This window comes from Odocoileus virginianus, chromosome 7, assembly GCF_023699985.2.
Source record: "Odocoileus virginianus isolate 20LAN1187 ecotype Illinois chromosome 7, Ovbor_1.2, whole genome shotgun sequence".
Taxonomy (NCBI): domain Eukaryota; kingdom Metazoa; phylum Chordata; class Mammalia; order Artiodactyla; family Cervidae; genus Odocoileus; species Odocoileus virginianus.
In genome coordinates this window covers 3941315-3962529 of record NC_069680.1, presented here as the reverse complement: position 1 = coordinate 3962529, position 21215 = coordinate 3941315, and the positions used below count along the sequence as shown (strand labels likewise).

The 21215-nt window shown below is 37.9% G+C and overlaps 1 protein-coding gene and 1 pseudogene across 1 annotated transcript in view; both read right to left on the bottom strand.

Annotated features, from left to right (window-relative positions):
* Positions 1-1126: 1126 nt before the first annotated feature.
* LOC139035953 (vesicle transport protein SFT2A pseudogene) lies at positions 1127-7864 on the bottom strand (annotated as a pseudogene).
* A 98-nt stretch (positions 7865-7962) lies between these two features.
* The window catches only part of CUTC (cutC copper transporter), a 32525-nt gene continuing 19272 nt past the window's right edge, over positions 7963-21215 (bottom strand). The window contains exons 7-9 of the mRNA XM_020897323.2: positions 13897-13924; positions 10170-10275; positions 7963-9249 (exon numbers count right to left, since the gene is read on the bottom strand). Coding sequence (XP_020752982.1) covers positions 9135-9249; positions 10170-10275; positions 13897-13924 — 249 coding nt within the window. The 3' untranslated portion in view covers positions 7963-9134. The remainder of the gene's footprint in view (positions 9250-10169; positions 10276-13896; positions 13925-21215) is intronic.

Genomic DNA, 21215 nt, shown 5'->3' with positions numbered 1-21215 from the left:
TGACTCAGTTTGTCAGTTTAAAGAGGAAAACTGAATCAGGAACTCTATCAGTCAAGCCTCTTTTGGTTGCAAGGGTCAAAGATCCAAATCAAACAGGCATAAATACAAAAAGGAAATTTATTGGCTTATTTAACAGAACAGTCTGTGAATGGAACTACCTTTAGGCACAGATTAGGTCCACAGACTCAAACAAGGTTATCTGGACATTTACTTTTCTGTTGGTTTCATTTTTAAGTAGCCTCTGTTCACCTGCTGGCAAAGATGGCCTCAAAAACTGTGCTTACATAGGTCTTACAGCTAGTGACTCTAGTGAAAAGAGAGCTTCTCTTTCTGAGAGCTCCAGAAAAAAGTCCTTGGTTGGATTCTGTTTGGCCCTCTTTGTGGTTAGTCCCAACTCTGGACTAAACAATGTGGACAAAGGAATGAGGCATTCTAACTGGTTAGCCTGGGTCCATGTACCCTCCCTCTCCCATAAGCCCCAGGGGGTGCTACATGATTAACAATCCCATTAGGAAATCATTATCTTTCAGTGGCAGCTTCAGTAAGGAAAAGGGTTAAGCATACAAAATATCTTGATAACATCATTCCATATACATAAGATATAAACAAACCAACTGTTCAGAAGCCCAGCTACTCCCCAGACTAATACTTAAGAAATCATGTCTCCTCTAGGACCTCAATAACACACTGATAGGGATATTTTATTATACAAGTGTCTTCTATTACATCTCCATTACAAACCAGTGGCATAATGCCAATGTGGTTTGATTTTTTTTTTTTTTAATTCTATGAGAGACTAGAGCAATGCAATTCAAACACACAGCTCTTTGTGACTTTTTTCCAAGGATAAAATTTAGCATCTAAACAGGACAAGATGGAATGAATATTCTTCACGTGTCTTAGTCACAACCCTTAGTTGCACGGAATAAACCAGTGTAGCCATCTTACTGAGAGATATAAACTAAATGCAAAACAAACAAGAAACGGTATTTTGTTCCCACCATTGTCTTTAACTATCACACCTCTTTTCTTGCCCTTGACATCTTGGGCAGCTCCTATAGCTTTTCGGTCTCTTTCAAGTTTAAAAGGCCCAAGCTAATTTAATCTAATTTAAAACTCTCTCACATTCACTTTTTAAAAACAGCTTTATTAAGATATAAATTATATATAATTCAGTGTTTAAATGTACAATTCAGTGGTTTTTAGCATATTCAGAGTTGTGCGACCATCACTACAATCAATTGTAGAACATTTTCACCACCCACAAAAGAAACTCACACTTGGTTTAAAGCCCCTCTCCTTTTTTGGCTCAGGGACCAGCTATTGCTGGAGAGAGAAATGTCACTCCTTTTATCATTTTCCTTTGTTATTCAATTTCTCCCCTACAAAGTCCAGAATTGGGGCAGGGAAGGTGGGGACTGGGGGAAAGAGGCAAAGGTAGTTTTACTGAGGTGGTAGGATGACCAAACTTTTCCAGTTTGCCAGAGACTGATGAAGTTTTTTAGGATACAGGACTTTTATGGGCAAACTCAGAAAAGTTCCAAGCAAACTGGGATAGTTAGTCACCGTATTGATCTGGTGCTGTTTGCATTAATAATTCACTCATTTGATCAATAGCTAATCATCATACTTTGTCAAAGCCACTTTCCAGGTGTTCAACTCTGGGCTCTTCTTTGGGCAACTGCCAAACTGCAATTTCCTAACACAGCGTATGCACACTGGTTGACCTCTTCCCCTTTCAAATCCTGTCTTCCGTTGCTGGTAATGTTAATTTTGATTGGGTTAAAATGGTAACAACCAGAAAGCTTCACCATTATAATGTCAAATTTCTACTTTCATGACTAGCAAATGATCCACAGGGTGATATTTCAACATCATTTAGATAATCAGCCCTCAATCAACCTTTTACCTAATGGTTTCAGCATTAACAGTCTTTGGCTGATTTATTTCATTAGGGGTTGCAAAATGATTTATCCTCTGATTCACAAAGATGAGTCATGTTACTAGGAATATTCATGTACAAATATCCGTGTGGACATGTTTTCAATTCTCTTGGAGATATATATATAAACCTAAGAATGGAATTGCTGGGCCAGAGCAACTCTATGTTTAACACTTGAGAAATTCCCAGACTATTTTACAAAGCAGCTCCACCATTTTACAATCCTGCCACTGTGTGATTGATCACTGTGTGATCAAAGTGTGATTGATACAATCACACATTGTATCAATTATTGTAGCTTTGCATTAAGTTTTGAAATCTGGCATTGAAGGTTGTACTTGCACCACACCATTGCCAACACTTGATATGGTCAGTCTTTTGGGGGATACAGTCATTCCAGTAGGTGTGAAGTGGCAGCTCAGTGGGGTTTTGATTTGTATTTCCCTAATGATAAATGATTTTTGAGCATTTTTCATGTGCTTGTTGGTCAATTGTCCACCTTATTTGGAGAAATGTCTACTCAAATCCTCATCCATTTTAAAACTGGGTTGTCTTTTGTTTAATATACATTCCTGATACAAGCCCCTAATCAAACACACGATTTGCAAATATTTTCTCCATTCAATAGGTTGTCTTTTCACTTTTTTGATGTTACCCTTTGAAGCATTATTTTTTCTTTAGTGACTTGTGCTTTTCCTGTTGTACCAATGCTTTGCCTAGCCCAAGTTCACAAAGATTTACTGTTGTTTTCTTTTAAGAATTTTGTTTTAGCTCTTTTATTCATGTCTATGAGGTATCTGCATTAACTTTTGTAAATGATGTAAGGTCTAACTTCACTCTTTTACAAGTATATATCCAGTTATCCAGCGTCTTTGGTAAAAAGACTTCTTCCCCAGAGAATTATCTTGCCACCCTTGTCAAGAACAAATTGCCTATAGTAAAAGGGTTTATTTCTGGACTCTCAATTCTATTGCATTGCGCTATATATTTATCTTTATGCCAGTCACACATTGTATCAATTATTGTAGCTTTGCATTAAGTTTTGAAATCTGGAAGTATAAGTCCTCCAAATTTGTTCCTTTTTAAGATTGTTTGGCTATTTTGGGTTCCTTGCATTTCCAGATGAATTTTAAGATCAGCTTGTTAATTTCTGCCCAAAAGGCAGCTGGGATGTCAATAGTGTTTGTCTTGAATCTGTAGACCCATGAAGAATATTGCTAACTTAACAATATTAAATCTTCCAATCTATGAACATGGGATGTCTTTCCATCTATTTCCTTATTCTCAGGTCTTCATACATTCCTTTAAATAATGCTTTGTAGCTTTCAACACACAATCTTGCACTTCTTCAATTAAATTTATTCCTAAGCATTTTATCATTTTAATGCTATCATAAATGGAATTTCATTTTAGAACTGTTGTTAGTGTAACAATACAATTGACTTTGTATATTGCTCAACTTTAAAAAAATTTTTGTGTGGATTCTCTAGAATTTTCTGTATACAAGATCATGTCACCTGTAAATGTTGTTCAGTTGCTAAATCATGCCTGGACACTGCAATCCCATGGACTGCAGCACACCAGGCTTCCTTGTCCTTCACTGTCTCCCAGAGTTTGCTCAAATTCATGTCCATTGAGTCAGTGATGTTATATAACCATCTCATCCTCTGTTTCTCCCTTCTCCTCTTGCCCTCATCTTTTCCAGCATTAGGGACTTTTCCAATGAGTCAGCTCTTTGCATCAGGTGGCCAAAGTATTGGAGTTTCAGCTTCAGCATCAGTCCTTCCAATGAATATTCAGGATTGATTTACTTTAGGATTGACTGGTTTGATCTCCTTGCTGTCCAAGGGACTCTTTCAAAAGTCTTCTTCAGCACAATTTGAAAGCATCAATTCTTTGGTGCTCAGCTTTCTTGATGGTCCAACTCTCACATTCATACACGACTACTGGAAAAACCACAGTTTGACTATATGGACCTTTGTTGGCAAAATGATATCTCTCCTTTCTAATATGCTGTCTAGGTTTGTCACGGCTTTTCTTCCAAGGAGCAAGAGTTCGTGGCTGGAGCCACCATCTGCAGTGATTCTGGAGCCCAATAAAATAAAATGTCACAGTGTCCACTTTTGCCCTGTCTATTAGTCATGAAGTGATGGGACTGGATGCCATGATCTTAGTTTTTTGAATGTTGAGTTTTAAGCCCATTTTTTCACTCTCCTCTTTCACTCTCATCAAGAGGCTCTCATCAAGTTCCTCTTTGCTTTATGCCTTAGAGTGGTATCATTCGCATGTCTGAGGTTGTTGATATTTCTCTCGACAATCTTGATCCCAGGTTGTGGGTCATTCAGCCCGGCATGTCCCATGATGTACTCTGCATACAAGTTAAATAAGCAGGGTGACAAAATATAGCCTTGAAGTACTTCTTTCCCAATTTTGAACCAGTCTGTTGTTCCATATCCAGTTCTAACTGTTGCTTCTTGACCTGAATTCCAAAACATCTACTGCTTCAATGACTATACTAAAGCCTTTGACTGTGCAGATCACAACAAGCTGTGGAAAATTCTTAAGAGAGATAGGAGTACCAGACCACCTTATCTGTCTCCTAAGAAACCTGTATGCAACTATATAGAAGACGTTTTTTCTTTCTTTTTAATCTGGAAGCTTCTTTCTTTTTCTTGCCTAACTGCCCTGGCTATCAGCTGCAGTACAATGTCGAGTAGAAGTGGTGAAAGTGGACATCCTGTCTTGTTCCTGATCTTAGGGAGAAAGTATTGTTTGATGTTAACTATATGTTCTGCTTTTTTTTGTTTTGTTTTTTATAGTTGCTCTTTATCAGGTTGAGGAAGTTCCTTTCTATTCCAAGTTTTGCTGAATGTTTTATTATGAAAGGGTGTTCAGTTAAGTCGCTCAGTCGCGTCCAACTCTTTGCGACCCCATGATTCGCAGCATACCAGGCCTCCCTGTTCATCACCAACTCCAAGAGTTTATTCAAACTCATGTCCATTGAGTTGGTGATGCCATCCAACCATCTCATCCTCTGTCGTCCCCTTCTCCTCCTGCCCCCAATCCCTCCCTGCATCAGAGTCTTTTCCAATGAATCAACTCTTCGCATGATGTGGCCAAAGTACTGGAGTTTCAGCTTGAGCATCAGCCCTTCCAGTGAACACCCAGGACTGGTCTCCTTTAGGATGGACTGGTTAGATCTCCTTGTAGTCCAAGGGACTCTCAAGAGGCTTCTCCAACACCATGGTTCAAAAGCATCAATTTTTCGGCGCTCAGCTTTCTTCACAGTCCAACTCTCACATCCATACATGACCACTGGAAAAACCATAGCCTTGACTAGATGGACCTTTGTTGCAAAGCAAAGTAATGTCTCTGCTTTTTTTTTTTTTTTCCACAAGCATTTAACAGTTTAATGGGTATGTAGTTTTATCAGTATACAAAACGATCTTAGATGGTCAGTGCAGTTGTTCTGGAGTGATCACTGTATCAGGAAAAGGACACTGCACCAAAAACAGAACACCAACTTTCAAAAGGTCTTTTCAAACAGTTTCCTTCTTTGCAAACAGCTTTCAGCTCAGGAGAGAAGAACAGCACTTAATTACTGCATCCCTTGCATATGGGATGTATGACAGACTATACCAGGTCATCAACAGGAACTGCAATATGCAGAATAATACGGCCAGCCCCTTCTTATGCCACCAAAGAGCAGCGCACAGGGTGAGCACGAAACACAGAAGCATAATAATTGTTGCAAGCAATCTCGTTGTTTCAAACATTTTCTTCAGTTGTTTCAGAGGTCCCATTAAAAAGCATGTACTGGCTAATGCAGCAATATTTCCAAAGGTATAAAACACGGCAAAAAGCTTTATGCCTCCAGGGAGCCACAGCAATCCAGTTCCAAGGATGGAGAAGAAGATGCCGCTGACGAAGCATATGGCAAACCACTTCAGCCTGGTGTTGAAACTAAGCGTCGAGGCATCAAGGACCTGCGCGGTCAGGCCCTGCTCCTCATCGTCCTGGCCGCTCAGGACCCGCCGCAGCTTCTCCATGGCCGCAGCCGCAGCGCCCAACCCGCCCCTCTCTCGCCCACTGAGAAAACCCATGTCTCTGCTTTTTAATATGCTATCTAGGTTGGTCATAACTTTCCTTCCAAGGAGTAAGCGTCTTTTAATTTCATGGCTGCAATCACCATCTGTAGTGATTCTGGAGCCCAAAAAAATAAAGTCTGACACTGTTTCCGACAGAAGCAGAAGATATTAAGAAGAGGTGGCAAGAATACACAGAAGAACTGTACAAAAAAGATCTTCACGACCCAGATAATCATGACGGTGTGATCACTCACTTACAGCCAGACATCCTGGAATGTGAAGTCAAGTGGGCCTTAGAAAGCATCACTACAAACAAAGCTAGAGGAGGTGATAGAATTCCAGGTGAGCTATTTCAAATCCTGAAAGATGATGCCGTGAAGGTGCTGCACTCAATACGCCAGCAAATTTGGAAAACTCAGCAGTGGCCAAAGGACTGGAAAAAGTCAGTTTTCATTCTAATACCAAAGAATGATCAAACTACCACACAATCTCACATGCTAGTAAAGTAATGCTTAAAATTCTCCAAGCCAGGCTTCAGCAATACATGAACCGTGAACTTCCAGATGAAAGGGTGTCAGATATTGTCAAATGCTTTTTCCACATTGAGATATGTGATTTTTGTGCTTTATTCTATCAATATGGCATATTACACAGATTGATTCTTGAGTGTTATATTAGCCTTGCATCCTGGTATAAATCCTATCAGATCACAGTGTATATAATCTCTTTTATGTTGCTGGCCTCAGTTTACAGAAAAGAGTACAAAGTGGATCTTGATGGGGCAAATTGAAGATAAGCAGCAAGTAACCAAAGTCAGTAAGTCCTGACTCTGAAGCCAGTGCTTTTTTTCCACTAGAAAGTAAATCAATACGGATATGCAATTTGATGGTTTAAATGAGAAATGCATAAAAATATGAAGGCATGGTTCCCTAGTCACAAATTATTTGTAATAAAGATGAGAGGACATATACACGTAAAATAGTGAGTAAATATTTTAAAATAGGTGAAGAAAATAAAATCAATGTAAGAGGTTACCTTGGGCTTCCCTGGTGGTTTAGACAGTAAAGAATCTGCCTGCAATGCAGACCTGGGTTCAATTCCTGAGTTGGGAAGACTCCCTGGAGAGGGGAATGGCAACCTACTCCAGTATTCTTGCCTATAGAATTCCATGGACAGAGGAGATTGGCGGGTTACAGTCCATGAGGTCACAAAGAGTGGGACACGACTGAGTGACTAACACTTTCATTTTCACAAGTGGTTACCTTGTGCTTCATTTATATTCACGTAGTGGAGGGCACAAAATATTGGCTTCAGTACTCAATGCCTAGCTTCCTGGGAAAAACTTTTAAACTATCAAAGATTGATACTAGAAAGCTAACCTAGAAGAAAAAAACATTTAATGGGCACATACTATGTACTTGGTGTTTTAATATATTCTTAAATTAGAAACCGTAATATTATTCCTGATTTACAAATAAAGGAATTAAAAAAAAAAAATAAAGGAATTACAGTTCAAAAAATTAAGTTAACTTAAATTGGAAGCCAGGATATGATTTCCAGTGTGTCTGATTTGTCCAGGAGTACAGCTTTCTGTGCTACATCCACATTCTAGAAGCATCCTAAAGCAGAAGACTTGGAGGTTAATAGTCTAGCATTTAAGTCTCATAAATAACATTAATTTGTTATTAAATTTTGAGCAATTCATAGCCGCTCATAAGCCTAGTTACTCTGTTTAAATAAAATAGAGATGATAACATACCCTGCTCTTATCTCTGAAGGATCATAGAGTGAAATCCAAGCATGGCAGAGGATTAGGCCAAAATACTAAACATGACTATGTGTGCATGTGTATGTGATAACTTACGTATCTGTATCTATACTCCAAAGCCAATATTAAAACTGTTAACAGAAATCACTACTAATGGAAAACACTGAGGTTACTATTAGTTTTTAATAGTTTGTCTTTCATTTCTCATAAATTCCTTGGCAAATATTCTATGTTGAAATGGTATCTGAAAAAGTGAGGAAAGAAGTTAAGATTTAAAAGTAAGGGAAACGACACATTAATAAAAAGGCAAAGTTTTCAGTATATAGTCATTAGTACCCAAATCTGTGCATGCTATTTATAGAGGCTCCATTAACTAGCTTCATGACCAAGGCCAAGTTCTCTACATTATGATTCAGTTTAATCTCCTAATAGAGAAACATCAATTCTATTACCAGAGGGGTGTTGTGTAGAATGAGGTTATAATATGAAAGTCACAGAAAAAAGCTAGTGATGAATTTCACCATTTGAGACCTGCTCATAGGAAAAACATCTTTCATCACTAGAATCCATATCTACGGCCTCTGCTGAAAGAAACTGTTGTTCTGATAACCTCCCTAACCTCCCCAATTCTCACTACAGGTCTTTCTAAATTGTCAGATGAACCTTATGGTTAAGCCATTTCTCTTTCTGGTGACAGAGACAGAAGTAACCTGATGAACAACAACATCACTTCTGGCCTTTATAAGTCTAGGAACTTTTACATCCTACTTCCCAAGGCTGAAAATTTTTATACTATACCATTTACATTATATCCTTTGCATCTTGCCCAGGGTAAAACATCCAAAAAGTACATAATAAAAAGAGAAAATAAAATTTAAAAAACAACAAAAAATCTTCCCTCTAATACTTGGCTACAGATTGCATTCAGGGTATGAATAAGAGATGCTACCATAATAGAAGGGTAATTTTTATTTTACAATGACAAGGCAAGGCTATTGAGTTGACCATGAAGTCTCATTTGAGTTCATACTTTGCAGCTGAACTTTCCCAGTTCAAAAATTAATTCCACCGAAAACAGACTTAAAACCTCTGTCTGCAGACAAAGTGTAGGCCAGATTTAAACATGATGATGGAGATGGCTGACAAGATTAAGCAAAGAAAATGACTGTACTCGGTTTCAAGTTCTTTTTCTTCTTGGAAACATTCTCCATGGTAATATAAGACTCAAAATAAAGACAGATTGTCCTGGCCAGAGAAGGTTAAAGCTGTCATAGAGAACTGTAGGCTATTCTTCTATCTTTGTCTGGTGATATCCATGTCTCTCAGAGAGGTCTGGCTAAACGAGAATATTCTTTGCAATAGCATTCAAAGTCCTTACTTGGGTCACATCTGTAACCTTTAGAGAATATTCTGAGTTAGAAAGAGAGGCTCCCATAGCAACAGAGGAATTTCTGCAATGGAAATAATAAAGAAACAGATAATTATATAGGTTGTTAAATGAACCCTCCTACTGTCACTTCATTTTAGGGTAGATTTCATGGCTCAAGAACAAGGTCCTTGAACTAACATATTTCATAATTTTTATTAATTACTTGGACACACCTAGTGTCTAAATAGACCAGATAGTATACTTGATTTTATATCTGGAATTGTAAATCTGAGGCTCTTGCTTCTTTTATACCTCATTTTCCCCAACTTATAAACAGAAATAATGAATTAACTATTAAATTATAGGAGTCCTCTCAAGTATGATAGAAAACACATAATAGTTTAAATTCCTTAAAAGTGATAAACTCTCAAAATGACTAAAAATAGGGAATTCCTTGGTGGTCCAGTGGTTAGGACTCTGCTTTCACTGCCAAGGGTGTGAGTTGAATCCTTGGTCAGGGAACTAAGATTCCACAAGCTGTGAGGCATGGTCAAAAACAATAAAATTAAGAAAAAAAAAAAAGAGGGAGTAAAGGTGAGGAAATATTTTAAGTATTAACAGTAGGAAAGATAAAAAGGACTACAGCCCTTCCATCCTTATTACCATAGTTATTAATTTTGCCCAAGGAAATCACAGATGAATGGGCACACATACATATCTACTTCATTTGAAGCTTAGCTGCTGAATTAGAGTTTACTATTAACTGGTCTAAGTTCAGCAAAGCCTTAAAGATTTGGAGGTTAGCCTATGTTCAGAAGAGCCTGCTTATTTAAGGCAGGATAAGAGCCACTCTGCAATTAAAAAACTTTAAAAATGACTAATACTTACATGCTAATCACAACATTCTATTCATTAATCATGCCATCAACTAAGCTTTTCCTATTTGGATAAGTAAAAATTAATCCCATTCCTTTTTGTAGGAGCCAAAGGAGTCATTTTTACCGAAACTTCATTCCTGAATCTCTGGCCGACCGAGCAGAACAGTGGAATTCTGTAGCACCTGAACCCTCAAGGATCCTTTGCAGATTTCTATCTGTTATGCCACCCCCTGTTGGAAAGAATAAGTAATACAGTAAGTAGAATAGATTTTCACATAAAATTTAGTGACTAATATGACTGCTAGCTCTACCTGGGATCTTTGTACTGAAATTCCTCATTGATATTCTCTCCTTAATCAGTTAAAATGAATTTAGAAACAAATGATGAAAGACAAGACAGCAGACTCTGGAGAACGAAGAACCTTTATGACAGAACTGTACGTGCCCACTGGTTTATATAACAATGCTCTATGTTACTGATTTTAAATCTAAAAAGATTACTCTGGGGCAAGGAAAATCATTGAGTACTCAAGCCCTGCTTCCCCTTAATTAAAGCAAAATCAAATTAAAAGGAAAGGAGGAAGGTGTCACAAAAGCAAAGACTCAGAAACATATCTCAAAGATAAAACTTCAAAACAAAATCAAAAACAAAAATAGAACATCTCCAAGGTTCTTTCTCTGACCCATAATACATGGATTTCACCGGAAACGGGAACAATGCAAAGTGCTACACAGTTTCTTTATTATAATGCCAATTTTTAAATTTCATTTTACACAAGAATTTGATTCTAATTTATTAAAATTGCATAATCAAGGGTTTTGACTCATTTGTTTTGAGGAACAATCTTTTAAATGTCTGTATATAAAGATTTATATTCTGAACTGATATCAGGTTAGATGACTGTTAAAATATGTATTTTTTTACCTCAAGTTGCTTGAGATCAACTTGATTATGACCAATCTAGATAGCATATTAAAAAGCAGAGACATTACTTTGCCAACAAAGGTCTGTCTAGTCAAGGCTATGGTTTTTCCAGTAGTCATGTATGGATGTGAGAGTTAGACAATAAAAAAGCTGAGTGCCAAAGAATTGATGCTTTTGAACTGTGGTGTTGGAGAAGACTCTTGAGAGTCTCTTGGACAGAAAGGAGATCCAACCAGTCCATCCTAAAGGAGATCAGTCCTGAATATTCATCGGAAGGACTGATGTGGAAGCTGAAACTCCAATACTTTGGCCACCTGATGCGAAGAACTGACTCACTGGAAAAGACCCTGATGCTGGGAAAGATTGAAGGCAGGAGAAGGGGACGACAGAGAATGAGATGGTTGTATGGCATCACCAACTCGAAGGACATGAGTTTGAGTTAAGCTCTGGGAGTTGGTGATGGACAGAGAAGCCTGGTGTGCTACAGTCCATGGGGTTGCAAAGAGTTGGACACGACTGAGTGACTGAACTGAACTGACTGGTTAAAGTTGCCGAAATAACTTGACTTACACATTCTTTCAGACTCATTAACTTTTTTTTTTTTCAGTCATACAGTACAACAACAACAAATACCACTGAGCCCTAAGAAAGAACACAGACTGAGAGGTCAGATTTCGATTAGAATCCTGGCTTTACCACTATGGCCCTTCACAGCTATGTGGCCTTGGATAAATTACCCAAGTCTACTGAGCCTCAATTTTTTTCATCAAAGAGGGATAGTACTGCCTACTTCACAAACTTGTTGTAAGGATTAAAAGACAAATATTTGTTACTTTCTTCTAACAAATAACAGAATATCTGGTCACTGAAATACATGTTACTCAGTTATCAGAACATAAGTAATACATTTCCCAAACATAGATTAACAGTTGGCGCTTGAAAGAACTAGTTCAATACCTTCTCTTTATAAAGATAAGGGAACTGGAGCCTAAATTATAAGCTTCATTATGAAAATCCCCTAGAGGGAAACTGCTATGTTTTATCTTTATATTTCCCAGTGATGGACACATGTTAGGCATTCAGGCTGATGTACCCAGGAATTTTTACTTGCTGGTATTTATTTACATGAAATTATTGTAATTTGTTTATAGATCAACTCAGTAAGCTCCTCAAGTAGAAGGATTACTTCATATACATTTCTGTGTTTTTACATCTACCACAGAACCTGGCATATAATCAGCATTTTCTTGGTAAGGTTTGTTATATAATCACAAATACTTTGGATATAACATCATCTCACTTAAGACTATAAGCTTCTTGAGGAAGTAGTTTCTTGTAACTCTGTATCCCAAGTAGTGCCTTGCACATAGCACATAACTTAACAATTACATATAATGCAAAAGCAATCTTAAGTTAACAACTATCTAAGTGTGGGTATTAGTCGTCAAGACTAAATACATTTAGTCTTAATGGAAATGCATCAGACACAATTAAGTCTCTTTAAGATTCCCTGATTAATCTTTTAAGGGTCTCAATTAAACAGATAATGTACGCTTTCTGTCTGCTTATGTTTCAGGAACATGCTAGAAGTCAAAGCTTTCCTAAAATTCTGACACTATACCTCTATTTGGCCTCTTTTTAAAAGTTTTTATCTAACTATCACCATTGTGACTCCTGGTCAGTCTCGGCATTACTGGTATTAAGACAACCAGACATTATATGCCTTCTGATGTGATGAAACGTGAAGTATACAGAATTACTGTGAACTATTTCTACCAAGAATATTTAACCACAATCTAACCAAGCCTTATGATCTAACTACCAGTTTATAGGAAATACAGAGACTAGGAAATACATGCTAGACAATATTGAAAGGAAACAATCCAATAAAACCAGAAATTAGGACATTTTATAGCATAAGTGGTTCAACCTTTTTAAATGTCTTTTTTTTTTAAGCAGAAAAAGAAAACTATATTAAAACATATTAAGAAAGATAACAACAAAGTGCAATCCTTGTTCCTTGATTGAATCCTGGTATGAACATATCAGCTATAAAAAACATTCTGGGTACCGTTAGTATTGGCTGAGTATTAAATGGTATTTTAGGGAATTAGTGTTTATTTTGATAGATGTGATAATGATATTGTGGTTATATGCCCATAATGCCCAGGATATAGTTAAAATCCTACCCCTCTGCCCCCGCCACATTTTAAGAGAAGTATAAAGTGTCACAATGCCTTTAGTTTAATTTAAGATGCCTCAGGATAAAAAAAGATGAGACAAATGTGACAAGATGTTAAATACAGAAATTGAGTACATGAGTATTTATATGCTATTTTCTACTTTTTTTTTTAATCTGTTTGAGAAATTTAGTAAGAAAAACTTAAGACTGTCTTTATATTCATCTCATTCTGGATCTAGGTCTACTTATCTAATTCTTTAAAAACAACTGACTTCTAATGAGCCATTATGTACTTAATTGACCTTACAGTTATCATTAGGAGTATGTGATCTAACTGTTCTGACTACAAGAATTTGCTCACTAGAGATTTTTCTAAAATTGTGTATTACATTATTCAGGGATATTACCTAAACGTTTACTTATACTTTGTCACCAACTAGGACATGTGGCCCTAATCCAGTGTAGCAGCATCAAATTTGGTAAGTAAGCATCACCAGAAATGAACATCTACATTCACAAGATTGTATATTATGGGAAAGCAAATGTGGAGAAATCCCAATCCTTATCTGCTCTTCTCTGAGCTAAACCTCACACAAAGTTCTAAATTGCAGTCAGGATCTCCCAATCTTAAACATTTTAATAAAATTAAACACCATGTGCTAATACTTCTCCCCAAATTGTCCTGCCTCTTTTGCTCTTCCTTCCCATTTTCAGGGTTACACTAGTAAATGGATAGATACATACCTGGCATTACCACAATCCTGCCTTTGGCCTGAAAAATAAAAAAAAATTAAACAAGTAAATTTTAATATCTTTCTCTTACAAAGGATAGTAAGGCAGTGAAACAGAAAATAGCTATACTAAATTATTACTAATATCTAATTTCAATAGATCTTTTCTAATTCTTTGGAATCATGCATAAGTAAAATGCTCAGCATATTAATTCCTTCTATCCAAAAAGGTTATTTGATTGTATTGCTTTAAAAACTTGTACTGTTACGAACATAAGAGTAGAACTAAATATAAATACTAAATAATCACATTATCTTAAGAAAAGCTATTACTGAAAAATAACACTAATTCTGAATTCTTGGTATGCAATGGAATGAAAGTAGTTGAATTTAAATAAGATTTCAGTATAAAAGAAAGAGTATAGCATAACTATAAATTACTGGGGGAAAAAAATCTGTTCAAATCCTATATCCTCAAATCCTAAATATAGGAAATTTATATCCTATAAATTACCTAGCATATTATACCAATTAAAAAACACCAGAGGTCCATTCTATCGGATAAAATGAACTATAGGAATTAATTTAATTTCTGATAATTCCAGAAGATAGGTATAGAAATCTCCTTTCATTCTAATTTTTATATTTCCTAAATAAATTTAGGTGATACATACTCAGTATCACTCAAAATCAAAAGGAAATCACCCTTTTTACAAATGTATACTCACTGGAAACACTAGTAGCAGGTAGGTAATAATGACAGAATTAAAAATAACATGCTACAGCAAGCTCACTAATTTGCAGAATAAAACCCCGATCACATTGCTCTGTCATGAAAGGGTTTATTAAATGTCACTTGATTTACCTTTTCATACTGTTCATGGGGGTCTCAAGGCAAGAATACTGAAGTGGTTTGCGAAGAGTTCTGCCAAGAGAACGTACTGGTCATAGAAAACATCCTCTTCCAACAACACAAGAGAAGACTCTACACATGGACATCACCAGATGGTCAACACCGAAATCAGACTGATTATATTCTCTGCAGCCAAAGATGGAGAAGCTCTATACAGTCAGCAAAAACAAGACCGAGACCTGACTGTGGCTCAGATATTGAACTCCTTATTGCCAAATTCAGACTGAAATTGAAGAAAGTGGAGAAAACCACTAGACCATTCAGGTATGACTTAAATCAAATCCCTTATGACTATACAGTGGAAGTGAGCAATAGATTTAAGGGACTAGACCTGATAGACAGAGTGCCTGATGAACTATGGACAGAGGTTTGTGACATTGTACAGGAGACAGGAATCAAGACCATCCCCAAGAAAAAGAAAACCAAACAAGCAAAATGGCTGTCTGAGGAGGCCTTACAAATAGCTGTGAAAAGAAGGGAAGCGAAAAGCAAAGGAGAAAAGGAAAGATATACCCATTTGAATGCTGAGTTCCAAAGAATAGCCAGGAGAGATAAGAAAGCCTTCCTCAGCGATCAATGCAAAGAAATAGAGGAAAACAACAGAATGGGAAAGACTAGAGATCTCTTCAAGAAAATTAGAGATACCAAGGGAACATTTCATGCAAAGATGGGTTTGATAAAGGACAGAAATGGTAGGGATCTAACAGAAACAGAAGATGCTAAGAAGAGGTGGCAAGAATATACAGAAGAACTGTACAAAAAAGATCTTCACGACCCAGATAATCATGACGCTGTGATCACTCACCTAGAGCCAGACATCCCGGAATGTGAAGTCAAGTGGGCCTTAGGAAGCATCACTACAAACAAAGCTAGTGGAGGTGACAGAATTCCAGGTGAGCTATTTCAAATCCTGAAAGACGATGCTGTGAAAGTGCTGCACTCAATATGCCAGCAAATTTGGAAAACTCAGCAGTGGCCACAGGACTGGAAAAGGTCAGTTTTCTTTCCAAACCCAAAGAAAGGCAATGCCAAAGAATGCTCAAACTACCGCACAATTGTACTCATCTCACACGCTAGTAAAGTAATGCTTAAAATTCTCCAAGCCAGGCTTCAGCAATACATAAACCTTGAACTTGCAGATGTTCAAGCTGGTTTTAGAAAAGGCAGAGGAACCAGAGATCAAATTGCCAACATCCGCTGGATCATGGAAAAAGCAAGAGAATTAAAAAAAAACATCTACTTCTGCTTTATTGACTATGCCAAAGCCTTTGACTGTGTGGATCACAATAAACTGTGGAAAATTCTGAAAGAGATGGGAATATCAGACCACCTGACCTGCCCCTTGAGAAACCTGTATGCAGGTCAGGAAGCAACAGTTAGAACTGGACATGGAACAACAGACTGGTTCCAAATAGGAAAAGGAGTACGTCAAGGCTGTATATTGTCACCCTGCTTATTTGACTTATATGCAGAGTACATCATGAGAAATGCTGGGCTGGAAGAAGCACAAGGTGGAATAAAGATTTCCAGGAAAAATATCAATAATCTCAGATATGCAGATGACACCACCCTTATGGCACAAAGTGAAGAACTAAAGAGCCTCTTGATGAAAGCGAAAGAGGAGAGTGAAAAAGTTGGCTTAAAACTCAACATTCAGAAAACTAAGATCACGGCATCTAGTCCCATCACTTCATGGCAAATAGATGGGGAAACAGTGCAACAAGTGGCTGATTTTATTTTTCTGGGCTCCAAAATTACTGCAGATGGTAATTGCAGCCATGAAATTAAACAGATGGTGATTGCAGCCATGAAAGTAAAAGACGCTTACTCCTTGGAAGGAAAGTTATGACCAACCCAGATAGCATATGAAAAAGCAGAGACATTACTTTGCCAACAGAGGTCCATCTAGTCAAGGCTATGGTTTTTCCAGTGGTCACGTATGGATATGAGAGTTGGACTATAAAGAAGGCTGAGTGCTGAAGAATTGATGCTTTTGAACTGTGGTGTTGGAGAAGACTCTTGAGAGTCCCTTGGACTGCAAGGAGATCCAACCAGTCCATCCTAAAGGAGATGAGTCCTGGGTGTTCTTTGGAAGGACTGATGTTGAAGCTGAAACTCCAATACTTTGGCCACCTGATGCGAAGAGCTGATTGATCTGAAAAGACCCTGATGCTGGCAAAGATTGAGGGCAGGAGAAGGGGATGACAGATGAGATGGTTGGATGGCATCACTGACTCAATAGACATGGGTTTGGGTGGAATCCGGGAGTTGGTGATGGACAGGGAGGCCTGGCATGCTGCAGTTCATGGGGTTGCAAAGAGTCGCACACAACTGAGCAACTGAACTGAACTGAACGGAACTTGATTCACTCCTCCATCCATCCAACAAATATATTTAAGTGCCTACGAAGTACCAGACACTGTTGTAGGTATGGGGACTACTGTGATTCAAGGGGTCCAAAACATGCCTCTGTGGTATAAAAATGATTTTGAGCTGAAGGCTCAAATCTCTTACCTAAAAGCAGAGCCTCCCAAAAGAACTGAGGAAAAAAAAAAACAACAAACCTCCACTGTCATAAATTCGCCCACTGGGAGCAACTCATCAGCACCACAGCCAAACAGACACTATCAAAAAACCATCCTGTCTCCCATATGTTCTTCTAAGGATCCAATTATCTTTCCAAAAAGTCATTTGTTTTTCCATAAATGCACTTTCTCCTTTCACTTCTGAGTCCCTAAGTGCCCTCTATCCCCTCCTCTTCATCTACTAAGATGGTTTATAAGCCCTAAATTTTAAGCACCTCTTTGAGTTACATTTCTTTGTGAATGCCCAAATATACATACACATGTGATCACAATCTTTTTTTCTGGCTTATCTATCTTTTGTTAGTTTATTTGTTGAATCTCAAAAACCGAACCTATATGTTCACTTTTTTTAAAAAAGAGGGTAAAGAAAAAGTTTTTCCTCCCTGACATGATGAGCAAGAGTAAGTTCCTACTCTCATGGGGTGTTCATGTTCAACAAAAACAGACAACAGGTAGGTATATTTATAAAATCTAAATACTTAAACATACAATGAAAAAAAATTAAGCAAAGAAATAGAGAATAAAAGGGAGAGGAGGCTATTTCATAAAATTTAATAATTGTTGGAGAAATAAGTGAAACAAGGCTGTTTAGTATCATCAAATGTACTAAAGCAAAATACCCAAAAAACTAAGTATTTACTACCTAGAAAGCTGAAATGAGTTTAGGAGTAAAAAAAAGTCATATTTACTGTAACTGTTTCTTCCAACTGAAAGCTTTCCAAAATATGGACAAATGTTTGAAGAGATGAATCCTATTGCTTTTTGGGGGGCCTTTCATAAAACATTATTTAGAACTATATGCTTATTTTGGGCTATCAAAGTGACTTGCCAATATAGAGCACATACTATGTGTCAGATGTATGCTGAAGTAATCCACAACTATTCTAGGAGGTAGGCACTTTTACTATGCCAACTGGCACTCATTATGCAACTTTGTAGGTAAAGAAACAAGTTTAGGATGGTTAGGTAAACTCCCCAAGGTCACTGTTAATAAACAGCAAGTTTAGGATGGTTAGGTGAACTGCCCAAGTCTATTGTTTTTGCCCAATAAACAGCAAAACTAGGATTTAAACATAAACCTTTCTAATCCCAAATTCTATGCTTTAACCAGCACATTACACAGCCACAAAATGGCTTCAGAAAGTAAAGCTGGGCTCCCCTGATGGCTCAGTAGTGAAGAATCTGCCTGCCGATGCAGGAGACACAGGTTAGATCCCTGGTCCGGGAAGATCCGATATGCTGCAGAGCAACTAAGCCTGCGAGTCACAACTACTGAGCCTGTGCTCTAGAGCCCAGGAACCTCAACAACCGAAGCCCACACACTGCAACTACTGAAGCCTATGCACCCTAAAGTCCGTGTTCTGCAACAAAGGAAGCCATTGCAATGAGAAGCCCACACCCCACAACTACAGAGTAGCCTCTACTTGCCCCAACTAGACAAAATCCTCTCAGCACCCAGCAGAGTGAAAACTGAAAAAACAAAAAAGTAAAATTAGTATGCTCTTACTTATATGTGCAATCTAGAAAAGTAAAATACAAGAAGCAGAGAACAGAATGGTGGTTACCAGGGGTGGTGAGGTGATGGAAATGGGAAGATGTTGGTAAAAGGGTACAAAGTTGCTACACAGGATGAATTAAGTCTAGAGATCAAATGAATAATGACCAAATACTAAAAATGTGCTAAGAGAGTAGATGTCAGGTACTTTCACCAGACACGAATGCACACACACATACCACACAAGTGTGCTATATGAGCAGTTGAATATGAGCTTGACTGGAACCATTTCATTCTGTATGCCTGCATGCTCAGTAGTGTCCAACTCTTTGTGTCTCCATGGACTGTAGTCCGCTAGGGTCTTCCATCCATGGAATTGCTCAGGCAAGAATACTGGAGTGGGTTGCCATTTCCTCCTCCAGGGGATCTTCCCGACTCAGGGATCAAACTATCATCTCTTGCATTGGTTGGTGGATTCTTTACCACTGAGCCACCAGGGAAGCCCCTTCATTCTGTATATGTAAATCAAAATATCATGTGGTACATAGCTGTGTTAAATATTCTTATACACTAAATTTACTTTTTAAAGTAAAAATTATATGTATTTAAGGTGTACAATGTGATGTTTTGATTTACATATACAGAATATGTATTACTCTGTACATATACAGAATGAAAATCAAAATATCACATTGTACATCTTAAATACATATAATTTTTACTTAAAAAAAGTAAATTTAGTGTATAAGAATATTTAACTTAGCTCTTCCTGCCAACCGACTAAACTACAAATCTGTCTCTCTCTCTCTCACACACAACATTTTGACATGCAACATATGACTATGACAATTATTCTCTATTCCATTCTGAGTAACCATTAAAAAATGGAAACCTGATTCATCAGTTCTTCTATTTCAAAACCCTTCAGGCTTCCCCAGTGAACCAAGGATAAAATGCAAACTCTTGAATAGTTTAAAAGGCTCTGGACAGTATTCTTCTCTTCACATTCAACTTTATAGTCATTCTTTAATATCTTAATAAGTTATGCTCACTTTTGTTTCCAGGCCTTTGCATATACTATTCTGTCTACAAGGATCATCCCCCTGACTTCCCCTCTCCCCAATCCAGTTTAGACTGATGGCTACGAATTACCCTTTAAATGAGTAAGACATTGCAGTGTGGGGCTTCCCTCATGGCTTAGTGGTACAGAATCCACCTGTCAAGGCAGGAGACATGGATTCGATCCCTGATCTCAGAAGATCCCACATGCTGCAGAGCAACTAAGTCCACGTGCCACAAATATAGAGCCTATGCTCACTGGAGCCCAGGGGCTGCAACTACTGAAGCCCAAGCACTCTGGAGCCTCTGTTTCATAACAAGAAAAACCACTGCAGTGAGAAGCCCGAGCACAGGAACAAGAGAATAGCTCCCTTTCTCCTCAACTAGAGCAAAGTCTTTGAAGCAACAAAGATCCAGCATGTCCAATAAAAAAAGACACTACAGTGTGGATGTTTCTTCTTCTGGGAAGCTAACTGCTGCGAATCCCAACCCCTCAAATCTGGGGTTAATTCCTCTTCAGTGTGCTCCTACAGTACTTTTTTTAAAAATATAGCACTCTATTAGAAGTGCCTGTTGTGCACTAGTTTGCAAGGCTAGTGACTACAAACACACACACACACGCCCCCTGGTCACCAGCAGTACAAATGCCCTGTTGTTCAGTCCATAAGTTGTGTCTGACTGTTTTCGACCCCTTGGACTGCAGCAGGCCAGGCTCCTCTGTCTACCACTAACTCCCGGAGTTTGCTCAGGTTCATGTCCATTGAGTTGGTGAAGCTATCTATCTTATCCTCTATGGTCCCCTTCTCCTTTTGCTGCCAATCTTTCCCAGCATCAGGGTCTTTTCCAATGAGTTGGCTGCAAATGCCTTGCACCTAGCATGTGTGCTAAGTTGCTTCAGTCATGTCCAATTCATTGTGACCCTATGGACTGTAGTCTGCCAGGCTCCTCTGTCCAAAGGATTCTCCAGGCAAGAACACTGGAGTGGGTTGCCATGCCCTCCTCCAGGGGATCTTCCCAACCCAGGGACCAAACCCTCATCTCATTCTGTCTCCAGCATTGGCAGGCAGGTTCTTTACCACTAGTGCCACCTGGGAAGACCCCTTGCACCTTAATATATACTTAATAAATTTTATAAAGCCAGTAAGCTGCCTAGAAAAGTTTATCTGATTCTCATGTGAAATTTCTAAAAATTATTTTCATGACTATAGAAAAGTAAACATTAGCAGATGTCTACACAAAAACACTAAATATTATTACTAATAATAGAAGCAATAATAATA